The following is an 18,667-nucleotide window of genomic DNA, read 5'->3' as shown; positions in this document are numbered from 1 at the left end:
TAAGTTGCTGTATGCACCTTCTTGTATTAATCATGGCAAGGAATGGATTACCATTGTACACACATGTAGATTTCTTTCAATGTTTCAAAAATTGTCTGAAAAACTGCAAGTATTGCAACATGTTTTAGATTTACCAGAAGGATGTGAGGAATCTCTCTGTATGGAAGAAGAAAAAAAAAACAGACCACTTAGTCTGTCATGGACACTTAGTTTGTCTACCGTATCTGTGTCTGACAGCAACAGAGATCAATCTTTCTAAATTATTGTGCTTCATAGCAACAGACAAGTGGTAGAAGAAAGTATGTTGGAATACCAGAAGACACTTTGAAATGAGTATCATTTTTGGGGACTTCATTCAAAGCTTACTGGTAACCCCTTTCTCATCTCTATATCATAAAATTCTTAAAGAATGTCAGGGAAAAAATTAATATTTATTTTTCGGGGGCTACTTTTCAAGCTTGCCTGCATAAAAATAACACTCTAAAATTTGTTTTGCATTGAACTCTATGCAAATTTATTTTATTCACTGAAGAATGTGCAAGGCTTTTATATCATTGGTCTTAAAATTTAGAGACATGAGGGGTGTTTCACAAAGATCCTAAGTTAAACTTCGCTTTAAGTTGGACCTAACAATTATGGAAAGCCATTAGCATCTTTGAAAATATTTTGTAAAAGTTGTTTTAAAAGGCATAAAATGTTGATTCAAATCATTCATATTTTCTATCATCAAGGAGATTTCATGTTCTTGATGTGGAATTTATAGAAAGTCTAAAATACTTTAACTTTTGCTTTTGAATTTATTTTATTTTAAGGCTAAAAAAATTGCTGTTCATAATATTTAAGTCCAACTTAGATAACTTTGACTTAGGGTCTTTGTGAAACACCCCCTGAAGTTTGAATTTGAATCAGATTGTACACATATATGCATATTGATCTGATTAAGAATCATGAAAACATACACAAATATAATATCTACTTTTGAATAAGCACCAACTGGACAAAACAAAAAGTTCTCTTTGATTATTTTGAAATGCTCATGTTCTGAAATTTATTAACTGCACAGTGTACAAACAAATTTGATTTGTTATCATGTAGTGCAAATTTAATCATGAAATATATACTCCTTCCTGTATTAATTCCATTCATTTCTTTACAGCTACCAATGTCACTTATGAAGTTAGTCTAGGGAATGCTTCTGAGGTTTCCATGGCAGTTTGGGAAGGGTCATCAGAGGTCACTGTAGCATCTGCTTCTGTGGGGATCTGTGGGGATCTCATCAACATCACTCTCAAACATGAAGGTAAATAAATGCTTTTTTGGCAATGTTTAGTGATGATAGTTTTGATATTTTAACTTATGTATTTATTAATTACTGCTATTTTATTATGTATATTTGATTTAAATTTTATTTTGTACCCAAGACAGATGTCAGTCTTCGGACTGTTTGCTCTTGGTTTTTGTTGTCAATAAAATCCTATATATATGTATATATATATATATATATATATATATATATATATCATCAACTTGAGTTTAAAATACATTCAGACATACAGAATTTAAAGAAAATCAGAAAACTCAATACCTTCAGCCATTCCTATGTTGTACACTTTTATGGAACAAGTAAAAATGACAGTGTTTCATTTGATATTTTAACATAGAATTACCCAATATTTCTGGGTAGAGAGTATAAACTAACAATATGATTTGTTTTTATTTTCCTTACTTATTTTGATTTCCAGATTGGGGTGCAACATTGAGTATTTTTTCATCGTCATCGTGCACGCTACCAGTTTCCATAGTATCCCAGAATGCATTTGGCAACGACACTCTATTACTTGACTTGTACATTCTTGAGGCTATCACAGAGAGTCCAATCATCAATGTAACTGCCAATTTCAGTGAAGTAGGAGAAGATCGATTTGTGGCACATGATGAAGATATGATCATTGATATTGAGATTATAGATGGCAGAGGAATCATTGTCAATATCTCTTTAAACGATGCCAACATCACAAGCACCTGTTTTGATTGGCTAGTGCTTGACCGCAGGGCCAGATGTGTCCTGAAGGTGTCGGACTTGGAGCTCGGGACCTACAACCTCAGAGTGGAAGTGAGCAACGAATTCTCTCCAGTGTATGAATCGTCAGTGAATTTCACAGTCGAGATGAAGATTGAAAACTTGAGGGTCCAGGTGGATAACCTGGTAGAGCCTGACCAAGATGTACCCATCTGCGTCTATGGAGATCAGGGAAGCTCTGTTAAGTATATCATCCAGATCTCGGATGGGACAAACCTGACAGGAACTACTGATCGTTTGTCCACTAACTCTTCATGCCAGACAACAGTACATCAGTTCCCTGTACAAGGGAGGTTATCTTTAGTTGTTACAGCAAAGAATGAGATCAGCCAGGATAGTGTCGTTGAGATGGTCGTTGTAATGGCTCCAGTCTATACCCTGATCATCAATGTCCAAGAACAGGTCATTCTCAATGCTTCTCACATGGGGTATGCTGTTGTAACAATAGATTACGAAGGCCTACCTGCTCTGCAACCTGTGGAAGTTAAATTGAATGTCACTCTGATCAATACAGCCGACAATTCATCAAGTACACTTGACTTTGCAGTATCAGAAGATAGCCCTTTTCCAGTGACTTTCCAAATTCCCTTCTTTTCAAGTGGAATCTTTTTGTATGAGTACTTCCTCTTCAACAATGTGAGCTATGTTGCATCAACAGGGGAAATCACTGCTGGTTCTCGGATACAGAATGCAACATTTAATGTCAACAGTCTAACAGTTTGGTCTGGTGAGACGGTCAATTTTACCATTGCCCTTGTAGCCGGAACAGATTTGATCTACACTGTTGACTTTGGGGACGGTTCAATCATCCAGTCTAGCAACATTACCAATGAACTTCAGATGAAGTTCAGCCATGTATTTTCAGCTTGTTGGACACAGGATTTTGAGGTCATCCTTAGTGTGAAAAACAACATGAGTATGGCTGAAGAAACCATCACTCTCACTGTCATTCCAGCAATGTTTTCTGTTGTCAATGACAGTCCCTTTGGGATTTCTGCCCCACCGTATCAGATCGTCCAGGTACCATTCCTTCTCTTCCATGCAAAAAACTTTTCTGTGCCTGATGGTGTTCTGTACCTTGCGGACTTTGATGATGGTGTTGGAGAGCGGGAACTTCATTTGACCTTTGAAAACTCCCCGTCTTTGGACACCAGCACAGCCACCCATCTTGTTACTGTCTGGAAGTCGTTCACATCCCCTGGAGCATTCAACGTCACCTTTGTATTCAACTCTTCCGCAGTCTTTCAGGAATGCGAGATCCTTGTTGAAGTGTTCGAAGAGGTGTCCAACCCAAGGGTTGATTTTTACTTCAACAATGGAGATGTCACCGATGAAGCCATGGATGAGACTGCCTTGGGAACTGGTGGTGACCATGTACCTCTTGATGCTGCTGTTGTTGTCCAAGTTTTGACAACAGGTGGTACAAACTTATTCTATGAATGGTCTTTTGGAACTGACAATGACTCTGCTCTCCTTGAGCTTCCGCCCAGTTATTGGAAAGGGGAGTCCCCTCGCAACTTCTGGAAGTTCAGAAGGCCAGGTTCCTACCTGGTTTCAGTCAACGTTTCTAATGCTGTCAGTTGGGTAGAGAAATCTGTTACAGTGGTTGCTCAGTCCAAAGTGTCTGGTCTTTCTGTTGAAGGACCAGGTATCGATGTTGCCAATAAATCGTTGTTGTTTACACTGCGTTTCTCGAGTCTACCTACAGAAGCATGTGTCTTGTTGGACTTTCAAGACCTGTCATCAAGACCATCGTATTTGGCAGGAGCTGGTGATTCTAGTTGTGCCACTGTGGATGCCCGCTTGGCAAACACCCTCGATGACAGGCCACTTCAGATACTTGATCTTATGCAAATGTGGAATGATGACCAGACATCTATTGATGTGTACAATGAATTTGGTGCCACAGGGTCCTTCGTCGTGAAGGTCCTTGTTCAAAACATTGTATCACAAGAACAAACTTCCATTGAACAGGTTATCAGGAGTCCTGGATGCTATCCTCCAGTTGTCACTTTTGGACATACTGGTGACCTCTCCAACCTGGTATCTCAAAGATTTAGCGTCCAGACAACATTATCAATCAACTGTACATCATCCAACCTGGTTTACTACATGTGGCAGGTGTTCTTTCTTTGGGACAATGGCACTCTAGAGGAAGTGGCACTTCCTTCTTTTGTTGCTTCAGAAGGTGCTACACTGTCAAAGATTGTGATCCCTGCTCGCACACTCACTCCTGGGACCCATGTGATATCTGTCACTGTCTCAATTCAGGATGAGCCAGGATTGGCGACCATTGCCACCACAAATGCATCGATTGCTGCAAGTGATCTTGTGGCAAAGATCAATGGGGGTGATCAACGGATCGTGTCCTACCAGGTGGATGATCCAGCCACGGAGGCCTTGACAACACAGAGTTTCTATGTGGATGGTTCATTATCCTCTGACCCTGACAAGGACCCACAGGATCACTCGGAATGGATGTTCACCTGGCAGTGCAGAAGGAAGAGCTACACCCTCGCCAATGGCACAAGCATCGACAATCTTGAGACCTTTCAGCAGTGGAATGAGGACTTCTCCATGCTCCGGTCTGACAGTGTGGTCAATCCTGACTTTCAGAAGGAAGCATCTGACGTTGGAGGGTGCTTTGGACGTAATGGAGGACCTTCTAATGCATCTTTGCCGGGAGGTGAGTCAGTGATCAGTGTTCATGAATCTGAGTTTCTCATTTAGATACTCTGCAGATAATTATACCTGTAAACACATTTACATGTATGTGCTGTGTTAAAGTTCTGCAGCTTCCTTTTGCAAATCATATGTAAATATTCTTATAAAGTATAACCTGTATTTCTAATAAAAGTTCAGTGATTAAAAAATAGGTATACGTTATAATTTGCAAAGTAAAGCAAAGTATAAGCACAATTTGCCTTTTACTATCGTAACCCCTTGGAAACAATTCCATTGTCCTTCAATATGTGTCATACATATTGCTGGTTTTAATCCTGAGTTATCCTGGGACCCGTTTCAAAAAGCCTTTTTCCAATGAAAAATGACAAAAATCAGTGACAAATCTGTTGATAACCAATCAGAAGCAAGGATTTCAGTAGCTTATAACAAAAACTGTCATCTGTCACTGATGACAAGTTTTGTGAAACGCCCCCCTGGACTCTGTATTCAATGATTTAACAATGCTCAAACTAAGATACCGTACTCGGTAGGATTTCGATATTGTTTTTAGAATGATCTTGCAAGACAGGATAATCATGAATCTATCCAATTATTTCCATACATAGGTCTGCTATCAGTCCGGTCAGGAATCTTCACTGTGGATACACACTACCTCTACCCCAACATGGAGTATGAGTTCAAGCTCTATGTGTCTGATGGATCCAGGAGTGCCACTGCTCTTCAAACCCTCTACGTAGTGGATGGCTTCATACCTGATGTCTATCTGAAGTATGTTCAATGCTTGTTTATGTTGCATGTTTGGGTCTTCAAAAATAATCAACACCAAAAAAGGAAAATAGGAGTTTAGTTCACTGTACATGCACGTTAATTAGCTTCATGGTATACTAAAGCACAATATCACCAAGAAATATAAATTCTTGCTATTTATCAACTATAAGCATCATAGAATTCTGAAAAATATAAGGTTGGGATGACTTACCAAAATTATATATACCGGTAGGCTTTAAAAATGACACTTTTTACTAAATGTACATCCAAACCACTTAAATAACAATAAATGACATTTCCTTTGAACTCATATTTTGCTGTTCCTGTTGAAAAGTGGATCAGGAAAGATTTTAATGAAGGTGAAGAATAATTGGAGTAAACTTTTCCTAACAGGGATAAAGATCTCATTATACCTAGATATATGTAAAACAGGCATCAGTAAAGGGAAATTGTACTATCATTTTTTTTTGTTGAGAGGGGGGGGGGGGGGGGAAAGGAGGGCAGCAAAAACAATACACTGGAGTGGTGGGTGATTTAGCCCATGAAAGCTCAAAAATGCTCCGGTAAATTGAAATTAGAACTCTCAGCTGGTATTATAAAAAGGGTGCTTATAAAGCTCTTACAACCAAAGTCTCTAGGTATAACAAACAAAATGTTATTAGATGAACAGTTACATATTAAACAAAACAAAAAATTACAAATAAACCTACAATTTACAATACATATGAAACATTCATTAATGTGAACAGAACAATGACATACTTTAATCTCACTGTGAGAAAATCACGCTCATGCAACACCGAATCCTGCAAACAAAAAAGCTTTTTTGACCTGGGGTGGGGGGATTTAGATTCAGGCATTATGATCAGAGAGAGAGAGTATTCCTTTGATATGCTACAATCTTGTTTCATTCATGCATGTATTCAGGTGTAAAGCAAACTGCAGGGACAAGGTCAACCCTCAGAACCGATGGGTCATGGGAGTAGTCTTGTCTCCAGCTGCTGATATCGTTGTCAACCAAACTGTCTACTACAAGTAAGTCATTAATTTATGAGATTATGCTCATGTATTTGATGATAATACTGTAGAAACAAATCGCAAATTCCACTGAAGTGAATCCTTGCCGGCATAACTAAAGCCCAACTGACCTTGTTCGGTCATGTTTCCAGAATGAACAGCGTACGCTTCACTAAACGCTTACTCATGGAGACTGTTGTTGGAACAAATAGGCAAGATAGACCAGGGTAGAGATACATCCTAGTAGGCAGCACCTCCCAAAAGGTATATAGAATTGCACAAGATAGGAAACATGGTTTGAATATGTTTGTGGAGCCATCTGGAATTCCCCCGCCTTTTGATTTGTATTGCTTCTTTATTCTATTCCCCATTTGGTATTCATATGCTTGTCTCTGTTGTGTGTGCTTTGATTCATATTGTGGTAATGAACGGATTTAAACCTGAAAGTTAAATGAGCTCAGGAATCTACCTTGTATAGCCCAGATATATTGGTATATCTGCAGGGCCTGTTTTATCCACAGCAAAAGACCACCCCCCCCCCCCAAAAAAAAAAAAAAAACTCTTTTTAATTTTTTTTTTTATCAACTGTAGATGGGATCTGTCAGTATACCAGAACAACATGAAGCAGTTGTTGTCTCCAGATGCATGGCTGCCCTATACTTCGCTGTCCAACCAGACCACGACCTCGGCTGACCATTTGTTGGCCATCAAGAGTGGATTCTTAGAGGAAGGCAAGCAATATGAGATAAGTCTAATGGCCTCCTACTCACCTACTTTCAATATCAAAGGTAAGCATCATATTACTTCAGTGCGTTTCCATTTTCACCGTTTTAGAGCTAAATCATGTTTGAGTTGACTGTGAAAAATGTTCATAATCAAGAGCTTCACAAGGCTTGTGAAAGGGTGAACACTTGATTTTGTTTTTCTATTTGTTTTGTCTAATCAAAATCAAACTCAAACAATTGCTTATTCACACTTAGGCTTGTGAATTTAGCTTGAAAAGATTCAGGCTCAATTGAACTTGGAAGTATTTGAATGAATTTTCATTTATCTTTAAATTCTCAGTAAAATATATCCATTAAATATTTACATTCATACTTCTTTATACTGCCGTGTAAAATTGAACCTCCAAATGTGGGTAGAGATTTTAATCGGAATGTCAATTGGCACTTTATATCTTTAATGAATGTTACCATCTTTCAGCGGATATGTCAATGACCCTTGACATCAATGCTCCTCCGTACGGTGGCACCTGCTCCATCACTCCTCTGGAAGGCACCGTGGCGGTGACCAAGTACTCCTTTGCCTGTCAGGATTGGATGGTGACAGATCAAGACTGCTTACCTCTGCTCTATGCTGTAAGGGCGAAGGTCAGGGGTGTCGCGGAGACGGTGTCTCTGAGTACCCAGGATACCAGTGATGTCTGGCCTCTGATTTACTCTGGTAGGTGGTGAGATAAGAATGGGGATGATGATAGTGGTGACGGTGACGGAAATGATGGTGATGAAAATGAGGAGGAAGAAGATAAGAAGGAGCAGGAGGAGCAGGAGGAGCTCAGCAGGGGAATGGAAGGAGGAAGAGGAGGAGGAAGAGGAGGAGGAAGAGGATATTGATGATGATGAGGACGAGGAAGAGGATGGTTAAGATATGGCTTCCAACATGAATCGGTACCTGTTCCTAGTGACATCAAAATCAATAATTTCACATCAAATTGATGCTCACTTGCTCATATACAGGAACGAGCCCTGCCTCTTCAGATCTATTCTTCTCCACTGGATTATCCGGCTATGACTACATTGTTGATGTCAAAGTGCAGATCAGTGATATCTATGGAACCTATGCCTTGGATTCCAACATGGAAATCAGGGTGAGAATTGGTTCCTTAAAGCCCATCTGTACTAGTTTACAGGAGGGATTAGACCACCCTGCAAGGTCACTGACAGGTGGTTATCTCATTAAATCAGCTCTCACTTAGCATATGTAAAAGAGGATCATGGAGGACTAATGGTCACCGATTAGGCATTGTTTGCTCTATAGAGGGCCCAAGTAGCTATAAGTATGCAGTGGGGCTTTAAGGTAATAGATAACATCTGATTAAATAGAATGTTAAAGAGAGAAGGGGGGGGGGGGATACATGTATATGTATATCCTTCATGAAAATGGATTGGAACTGTACAGTTAATGCAACATCTACATGAAGGATTAATGGACTGTAGTAAAATAAGCATCTACATGTAGGACAACAAGTAAGTTGATAGAATTTCAGAAAAAGATTTAATGTTGTACTAATTTAGAGTAGAAATGAGCTACAGACTCTTTGTAGTGAGAACACATTTCAAGAGGATTAATGTAACTAATTACATGGTTTTGAAGGTAGACTAATATTTTTTTTTGTAAAGCATGGACAAGTAAAATTAATAAAAAGATTCATCAGAATATATGAGAAGGAGATCCTAGTGAGAGGAAATTAAAATAAGAAAAAGATAATGAAAACAAATGAGAAAGGGCAAAGATAGGGCTGTACAAAATAGTTGTCATAATATTAGTGGTAGTGATGGCAATCCGTTATTATGCAATGCATTATTATGTAATGCATTTTCAGATCTACACTTTTGCAACTCGCTTTGACACTTGGTTTAAATTCTCTGACTTGTTTTACCATTCAAATATGAAAATTCAATCAAGGGTGTGCAGATATTTTAATTCTAGTGATAGTATGCTAATTGCTGAATAGTTTGATAATCATCCTATATTTTAGGTACATCCGTTCAATGAGGCATTGTCTGGTGATCTGGCCAACACCCTTACCGACCTGACAAACAGCATGGTTTCAGAAGCATCTACGGGATACTCTGACTACGCTACCAGTTATGCTAGGGTCATCTCAGACATCCTTAATACAGGTAGGCCTAAGTGTTTAGAAATTCATGAACATCACTATAGGAAAAGATGGTGATGACATCATAGTGATGAAGGTGGTGATGCTGGCAATCATGGATGTGATAATGAAAGTGATGAAGTTGAAGGTGTTGACAATGTTCATGACATTTATGATGGTGTGGATGTCACATGTACATGTCACATGTTCTGGTGTTCATGTGATCGCCTTGGCCCACATTCATAAAACATCGCTAAGCTAGTTGTCGATTAATTACACATGGTATTGTTCATTGTAAGTTGACAACTAAGGTTAATAATAATAATAATAGGCATTTCTATAGCGCTGTCTATCTATTGCGAGGCACATTTATTATTACCTAGGCTTAAGCTTAGCTGCCATTACAGCCATTTCAAGGAATTAATTCCTGCCAGGTACCCATGTACATCACCCAGGCGCGGATCCAGGATTTCTTAGGGGGGGGGGCCCAAATTTGAAAATATGCGAGCCATATAATGGTACGTAATGGTGACCAACAGTGACGTAATGCGGGGGGGGGGGGGTCAGTGCAGGGGGGGGGGGGCGAGTTCCCCCTCCCAAGCTTTGACGTTTCATTATATTATTAGAGAAAGAAGACGATTCGTTTTACCGTTCTCGAAAATAATTCTCGTCTGAATTCATTTTTTTCCCTCCCGCGCGAAGCGCGGAAAATTTTACGATTCGTTAAATTATTAGAGAAAGAAGACGATTCGTTGTAGAGTTCTCGACTCTTAATCCTCTTTTGAATTCAGGTTTCCCCCCCTCCCGCGCGAAGCGCGGAAGGTTTACGTTTCATTAAATCATTAGAGGAAAAAAACGATTCGTTGTACAGTTCTCGGCTCTTAATCCTTGTCTAAATTCAGTCCTCCCCTCCCCCTCCTGCGCGAAGCGTGGAAGCTTTGACGTTTTATTATTACGATTCGTTAAATTATTAGAGCAAGAAGACGATTCGTTGTAGAGTTCTCGACTCTTAATCCTCTTTTGAATTCAGGTTTCCCCCCTACCTATGCGGGGGGGGGGGGCGAGTTCCCCCTCCCAAGCTTTGACGTTTTATTAAACTATTAAAGAAACAAGACGATTCGTTGTACCGTTCTCGACTCTTAATCCTCGTCTGAATTTAGTTTCCCCCCCCCCTCCCGCGCGAAGCGCGGAAGCTTTTACGTTTCATTAAATCATTAGAGGAAAAAAACGATTCGGTGTACTGTTCTCGAATCTTAATCCGTGTCTAAATTCAGTTCCTCCCCCTCCCCCTCCTGCGCGAAGCGCGGAAGCTTTGACGTTTTATTAAACTATTAAAGAAAGAAGACGATTCGTTGTACCGTTCTCGACCCTTTATCCCCGTCTGATTTCAGTTCCCCCCCCCCTCCCGCGGGAAGCGCGGAGGGCTTTTACGTACCATTAAATCATTAGAGGAAGAAAACGATTCGTTGTACAGTTCTCGACTCTTAATCCTTGACTAAAATCAGCCCCCCCCCTCCCCCTCCTGCGCGAAGCGTGGAAGCTTCTACGTTTCATTAAATTATTAGAGAAAGAAGACGATTCGTTGTACAGTTCTCGAAAATAATCCTCATCGGAATTTCGTTTCATTAAATCATTAAAGATTCGTATTACCGTTCTCGCCTCTGAATCCTCGTCTGAATTCAGTCCCCCCCCCTACCCTCCTGCGCGAGGCTTTGACGTTTTATTATTAGAGAAAGAAAACGATGCGTTGTACCGTTCTCTATACTCTTAATCCTTGTCTGAATTTCAAAGATGTTCTTTGTCTGCTCCTTTTTCTTCCTACGTCCTCTTCCGATTGGGGGGGGGGGGGACCGCCCCCCCTCTCCCCTGGCTACGCGCCTGCGGTCAGATAAACACATCTTGATACCTTGTCCGGCCCCGCAAGCTCAGGGGTTGAAGGCAATAAATGACGGTCAGATAAGCATTCAGGGGCCCGCCTTATAGGGCCCCTGGTGGTGTCGAGGCGGCGGAGCCGGCCCCTGAAGCTCAGGGGTTTTAGGCGTTTAATTATAGGGTCGGATGAGCATATTTTTGTGTATAACTTAATATTTTGTGACACTGGCAGGTCACTATTTGGCGTGGGGTCCAGGAGGCGGAGCCCCCAAAAATCAGGGGTTTTAGGCATTAATTTACTGTCAGATGATCATCTAAGGGCCCGCCGTAGGGCCCTAAATAAAATCCAGGGGGCAAAGCCCCCGGAACTTTAGGGGTTTTAGGCATTTAATCTCGGTCAGATGAGCATATTTTGATGCCTCATTATTTTGTTAACACTGGCAGTTAACTATTCTTACTTTCTTGCTCTCATTCTATTTTATTTCTCTTTAATATACTTTTTCAAGAAAAGTGGGGGGGGGGGGGGGGGAGCTCGAGGCTCTCGATCCCCGTCATTTCAGCATTATTTGTAATCCACCGTTGTGGAATTAGAAATAAACCACGTTTTAATTTGATTTCCCCCAAGCCAAGCCCCCCCCCCCTCTATCAGTACGCCAGTAAGGGGGGGGGGGGGGGTTAACAGCCTTGGAGGCAAGGCCCTTTCGGCCCCCCGATCTCCTTCTTCTCCCTTTTCTTTTCTTCTTCCTCTTCTTTCTTTCTCTTTTTCTCCTTTTTCCCTTTCCCTTCTTTTCCTTTCTTCTCTTTTTTTTTTTTTTTTTTTTTTTTTTTTTTGCGGGGGGGGGGGGGGGGGGGGCCAAGGCCCGCTCGGCCCCCCCCTGGATCCGCGCCTGACATCACCTGGGTTGAGTGTGGCACATGTAGATCAATGTCTTAATTGTCAAAGGACATTAGTGTCGCGAGGGGACTCGAACTGCGGAGCTTGGGACCGACAGTCCGGCGACGTATCCACTCGATCATGACACCTCCTACAAGGTTTTATGAATGTGAGCCCAATTTGGTATTACTAGTATGCTATGAAGAATGTTTTCATGTGGTTTGTTCATAGATTCATCATCCGGATCAACTCAGTCTCAATCAAATACTGCCCTGAGTTCAGAAATCAAGATGGGGGTGAGTTATTATTATGGCAAACATCAAACTAATCTTTTGCATTCATATAGTTATACATGTGGTAAAGTTTATATGAATATTCTATTTTAATATGAAAATGGTGAGGAGGAGGAGGAGGAGGAGGAGGAGGAGGAGGAGGAGGAGGAGGAGGAGGAGGAGGAGGAGGAGGAGGAGAAGGAGAGGGAGAAGGAGGAGGAGGAGGAGGAGGAGGAGGAGGAGGAGGAGGAGGAGGAGGAGGAGGAGGAGGAGGAGAAGAGAGAGAGAGAGAGAGAGAGAGAGAGAGAGGGGGGATATAAAGAAAATAATTATGAGATATATATCTCATGTAAAGTGTTCTGCAAATTATTATTATGTAATACGCTAAAAATGTAATAATGATAATTATGATACTAATTATTATACTATTTGCTGACTTGGATTCGTTCAGATAAGGGAAAAGATGGTGACAATTCTAGAGCCTGCTGCCTCATCTTCTATCTCTGTCGATGATGTGGACCAAATCTCATCCGTACTGAACCTAGCAACTGCTGTGTCAAGTGAGGTCTCCACCACAACACAGGTAATTATAGTCATTGGTGGATGGGATGTTTGGGGAAGAAGAAAGTGATAAGGAGAAGAAATAAAAAGGGAAATGAATAGTAGATGAAGGAAAGCAGAGAAAAAAAGGGGAACTGGAGAAGATGAAGATAGAGGGAGAAGGAAAGATTGATGATGGTGATGTACATGTATTGGTGATGATGATAATGATAATGAGTGATGATGATAATGATGATGGTGGTGATGATGATGATGATCATGATGATGGTGGTGATGATGATGAAGATGATGATGATGATGATGATGATGATGATGGTGGTCACTGGTGATGATGATGGTGATGATGATGATGATGGTAATGATAATGAGTGATGATGATGGTGATAATGGTGATGGAGATGATGATGTTGATGATGATGATGATGTTGATGATGATGATGATGGTGATGGTGAAGATAATAATGAAAATCATGTTGATGATGATGATGGTGATGAAAAATCACTCCATTGATTAATGTTCCATTCTGATATCAGTATGCAGTGATCACACATTAGTTTCTGTGTACCAGTCATATATTACACAGGCTAGAATAATTATCCTTATATATAATACAATTTGTACATGTATGTATGACATAAACTGTTACCCTACTGCATCATTTTTTTTTTAATCCCAAAGATGTTTTCAACATTAAAAGTGAGTTTTGTTGAACTTGATAGATAACATTTTATTCTACGTCATCCAAATCATCTAGGAGGGAGCCTTAGGTGCCACAGAGAGATTGACAGGTGCATTGGTTGGTATTCAGGAGGAAGATCGAACTGCTGTGGAGAGACTTCAAATATCGGCATCCTTACTCCTTAAAGTCTGTGGTAAGACCGATTGTTATTCACACAACAGTGGAAGAGGAAGAGAGAGAGAGAAATGTGAAAATTTAAAATAAGAAAAAGAAGAGAGGGGAGTGAGAAAAGCAAAAGGGAGACAGAGGGGGGCAGAGAGAAAGTGAGAGAGATTGAGAAACTGCTGTGGAGAGACTTCAAATATCAGTATCCTTACTTCTTAAAGTCTGTGGTAAGACATTCTTATTCATACATGTACATCAGTGCAAGAGGTAGGGAGAGAGTTAGAAATGTGAAAAGAGAAAGCAAAAGTAAAAATACAAAAATAAAGTAAGACAAAGAAGAGAGGGAAGAATAGAAGAGTTAAAGGGAGAGAAGGGAGATGGAGAAACAGAGAGAGATAGAGAGAAAAATACATGTGAATATTGGGAAAGGATTTGGGTTTCAGTAGTGTAACAACTACAGCCGTTTTGTTGACACTTGTTACATGTTTATTTATCATATGTTTCTCATTTCCCATGTGACAGATAATGTGGTAGATGCTGCCATAGATTCAGTGGATCATACAGAAAGCGAACAAGATTCTGTTACAATGCTGAAGGTGAGTGAACATATATGCAAATTCATATTTTAATGTGTTATAACTGATATTAAGACATTGTTGTGAACATGCACGTACAGAATTTAATCTGTGGCTGCAAGGAATTGTCAAATAAAACCATTATTGAATTGATATGGAGGCCTTTGTCGTATTAAGTCTTCTTTTCTCCCCACTTACCATCTCCTTTTCTAGGGGTTGGGGAGGGGGGGGGGCAGTTTATTGTCACAAGTGTCAAGGCTTAAGAATTAATGGTTATATTTCTGAAGCAAAACCAATGGCAAAAGACTGCTCATGTTGCCATAGCAACTGACAGAAAACTAAGTGCTATATTTGTTATTGTACTCCATGCTGTTACATATTTGAAGCAAATTACTCCCAGTGTTAAAAGAAGTCTAATGAAAGTGTATGCTCTAGACTGAAATGTAGATGTCATAGCATTACTAATACTTTTCTTGATGGGCAGGGGGAAAGGTCATGACATTGACAGTGCTGACACATTTGTTGGGGGTATTGATGACTTTCAGTCCTATTTCTGCTTTCTTTTGTACTTCATTCCAGAACTCGGCTGTAATGAACACCCTTGTCAGGTCTGTATCTGTCGTTGACAAGGTATCCGAGGTCCTGAGCAACAATGTGATCACGGGAGAGGGTCCCGTTACCGTGGATGCAGGCAACATCAGGGTCAAAGTTCAGAAAACGGAAAGCAACGATGTCGAAGGTAAATTTCAGGATCAACAAGTTGACCTTGTAGCACTTTTTTACTCGATACCACCAACATTTTTTTAAATTGCTTGTAAGATTTTCATCGTCTTGCTTGTTATGATCTACAGTCATTCACAAGTATGAGTTCCTACAGTGTATGTACCGTTAACAACTAAATTATTCATACCCTTTGTAAATTTGATGTTTCTTGTGTTTTTGTAACTCAAGAATTGAAAGGTACGTGGTCCTTTGTTGAATACTTTGAGATGAAAGCTCCAATATACATCAAGACAAATTGGAAGAATCAACTTTTCATATACTTAAAATATTTCAAAATTTGGTAAGGGTATGAATAATATAGTTGTTAACTCTATATTCATGTACACGTATCTCCAGTGGAATGAAACATTTAGGTGTGAATTCACTGGCCGTTTCTTCTAGTAAGTAGCAAACGGGTACAGTGCATAATATCTGTATCTGTTGAAGCCAAAAAACTAAACTCATTTCAAGATTATATGAGTTGGGGCCCCCTTCTGACTCTCATCTGACAATTATTATTCAGTATATGTATGTGATAAGATTTGTAAACTTATTTTCTGGTCTCTACAAATTTATTAAAGATGTCTGTAAGTAATATGCAAATAATATAAGTGAAGTTCACTCTAAAAAGGCAGCTTTTATTCTTCATATAAGATTTTGGGAACTTTGAAGTGGAGCTTGGCTGCAATCTTGATTTCCTAGCTGCTCTATTTAAATTATTTAAATTTATTGAAGATGTTTGAATATGCAATTTTTTCAAGTGAAGTCTACTCCAAGAGACAGCTTGTTTTTGTCATATTGTTCAATTATTTCTGGGAACTTTATAGTGGAGCATGGCTGCAATCTTGATTTCCCACTTGCTCTGTTTAAATTATTTAAATTTATTGAAGATGTCTGAAGATGTCTGAATATGCAATCGTTAAAGTGAAGTTCATTCCTAGAGACATCTTTCATTCTTCATATTGTGCAACTATTTCAGGTAACTTTGAAGTGGAGCCTGGTTGCAATCTTGATTTTCCACCGGCTCAAAACATGTTTGATACCAGTGCTACAACAGGAGGAATTGAATTCAAGGTAATGCTTGCCCAGAAACCAGACACAGCTGTTAGAGTCAGCATTTTCAAAGAACCAGAGTCTTCAATACAAATGTTGTCATTTACTATCGCAAATTGCATGTACCAGTGTCTATGTGTATTAACTCATTACGCACCCTCTTTGCCACTGAAAGAGCAAATGCCACTTTAGACTTGTTTCCATGAATTAGTGATAAATAATAAGAAACCAGTCAGCAGTCCTATATAGCCAATACCACATTATTATCCTAGTTTGAGCTCTGGTAGCAGTTATTAGTGCACAATGAATCCTATTAAGTATCTATTTAGACCTGGGTGGAGAGAGACAACTGGATATTAAAAATGTCTTGTCTCAGGCGGCATTTTTCAAACGGGTGCTGCAAGACACCTGTAGGGTTGCCACAAGAGAAAGAAGTTTGAGAACTATTTTAAAATAAGCGGCAATTTTATGAATACAAAATATTAGAAACCATTATGTATTTTCATGAGGAAATAAATCTTAAAGTCTCCTGTTTGATTCCTCAAAATGATTGATTTTAATAGAGTCATGATCGACCACTCTGGCAATGTGTTTAATTCATATTTTGCCACCTTTTTCCATTTCAGGCTGTGATGTACCAACCCAACATGCGACCTTTCGCCAGCGGAGCAGCCGAGATAAACAGCAAGACAGTATCCTTCCAGTTCATTGACTCTAAAACCAATGGGGTCATTGAGGTCAAGAACACAATGCTACCAATCACCATCACCATCCCCCGCATCAATGGACCTACCATCACCTTGGATAACGAGACATTGACATCGTTCAGTCAAACGTATGGAGTGGGAGGTCCTATTGCTCTTCATACTGTTGGTACAATTCATTTATTATTATTGGTCAGGGGGGTGTTTCACAAATATCCTAAGTTGGACTTAACAATTATGGAAAGCCGTTAGCATCTATGAAAATATATTGTAAAAGTTTTTTAAAAGGCATAAAATGTTGATTCAAATCATTCATATTTTCTATTATCGAGGAGATTTCATGTTCTTGATTTGGAATTTATAAAAAAGTCAAAAATACTTGAATTTTCACTTTTTGAATATATTTTATTATAAGGCTACAAATGGCTCTCCATAATTTTTAAGTCCAACTTAGAGATAACTTTGACTTAGGATCTTTGTGAAACAACCTCCAGGTCTTTTAAAAAGGGATGTTGGGTATACATGTAGTGTATATTGCATCTTTTGTCACTTTACAGTCTGATTCTGTTTATAGCTTGGGATTAAGGGCGCGTTCATGCTTGATTTTGAAGGCAGAATGAGGGATTTGTAACGCTCATCGTAAACGCTCATCGTAATCGCAGTTCCACGGTGCACTGTTCATGCTCACTTCTCCAGGCAATTCTCCTTGGGTGGCCTTCAGCTGGATTCGCAAACCTGTGTGCGCATGCTACGTAGACCCACTAAAGGTCAGTGCGTTGACCCCATTTAAACGCGTTTACAAATTGTAAATGCATCTTTTTGTGAGTTTACAATCGGCGATCGTGATCGCCGTTTTTCGGTGATTCTACAAAAGTGAGCATGAACGCAATCGTGTTTTAAACGAAACGTGTAACAGATGCCTGATTCTGGCCGTCAAAATCAAGCATGAACGCGCCCATAGACAGCTTCTACCATATAAGAAAAATGTAATCAATCACTGTAAACAAATCTCAATTTAGCCTTGTACTACTATGACTTGTATTTTGAATTACCTTTTTACAAATAATTTTTCACATTGAAAGGTTTTGGCAGGGCTTATAAAAGGAGGGGAATATGAAAGCTTCTTTGAATTGTTGATAGATGATATGAGTTTTCTTCTTGTTGTTGCTGATTTCTCCACTTCAGAAGTAAAATGCTTTACAGACATTAGTTTCTTTGGGGTACTGAGTTTCCACAATGTGCATCGTTAACTTAAGAGCATATGAGACGTGATGAGTTTTCAACATTCAGGTAACCTTTGCTTTCAAACTGCTTTGAACATAATCTTATCAACGTTCTAGTAATTCCTCATGCTATCTTGTTTTTGTTTTTTTACAATTCAGATATCCCATTTTCAAATGGAGCCGAGTTTGAAGTGAAGTGCATGGGTTTCACAGGGATGGAGACAAACTATACTTACAACTGTACTCTCATTGTCATGATAACAACCACTGGGCTGCCAGAAATAGGTATTATTGAAAATCATAACTTATCCAGGGAAAAATAGAGCAACATTGTAATCTACATTCATTATCCAATGTGCACAGTTACATGCATTGTTCATCTATTTGTTATCTCCTTCTTGTAATGTCTTTTGAACTTGAGACATAGGTCTTGCCAATTACATGCATCTTTACTTTTTGTATTTGATGAATTCCATTTTCGATCTCCCACATCATTCT

At 39.5% G+C, this 18,667-nt stretch overlaps 1 protein-coding gene across 2 annotated transcripts in view; it reads left to right on the top strand.

Moving 5' to 3' along the window:
* REJ10 (receptor for egg jelly protein 10) overlaps nt 1-18,667 on the top strand; it is a 45,264-nt gene that overhangs the window by 9,174 nt on the left and 17,423 nt on the right. Inside the window, exons 11-26 of one of the 2 annotated variants that reach the window (XM_030983879.1) lie at nt 1,157-1,300; nt 1,743-4,766; nt 5,371-5,533; nt 6,461-6,568; nt 7,142-7,338; nt 7,754-7,993; nt 8,287-8,417; nt 9,309-9,453; nt 12,406-12,470; nt 12,898-13,029; nt 13,763-13,880; nt 14,375-14,448; nt 15,007-15,166; nt 16,169-16,263; nt 16,869-17,115; nt 18,329-18,454. In XM_030983879.1, the coding sequence (XP_030839739.1) occupies nt 1,157-1,300; nt 1,743-4,766; nt 5,371-5,533; nt 6,461-6,568; nt 7,142-7,338; nt 7,754-7,993; nt 8,287-8,417; nt 9,309-9,453; nt 12,406-12,470; nt 12,898-13,029; nt 13,763-13,880; nt 14,375-14,448; nt 15,007-15,166; nt 16,169-16,263; nt 16,869-17,115; nt 18,329-18,454 (5,169 nt within the window). 2 annotated transcript variants of the gene reach the window in all.

Source organism: Strongylocentrotus purpuratus, unplaced genomic scaffold, assembly GCF_000002235.5.
Source record: "Strongylocentrotus purpuratus isolate Spur 01 unplaced genomic scaffold, Spur_5.0 spur5_scaffold_14, whole genome shotgun sequence".
NCBI classification, from domain to species: domain Eukaryota; kingdom Metazoa; phylum Echinodermata; class Echinoidea; order Camarodonta; family Strongylocentrotidae; genus Strongylocentrotus; species Strongylocentrotus purpuratus.
This window is presented reverse-complemented; position numbering and strand designations above follow the sequence as displayed.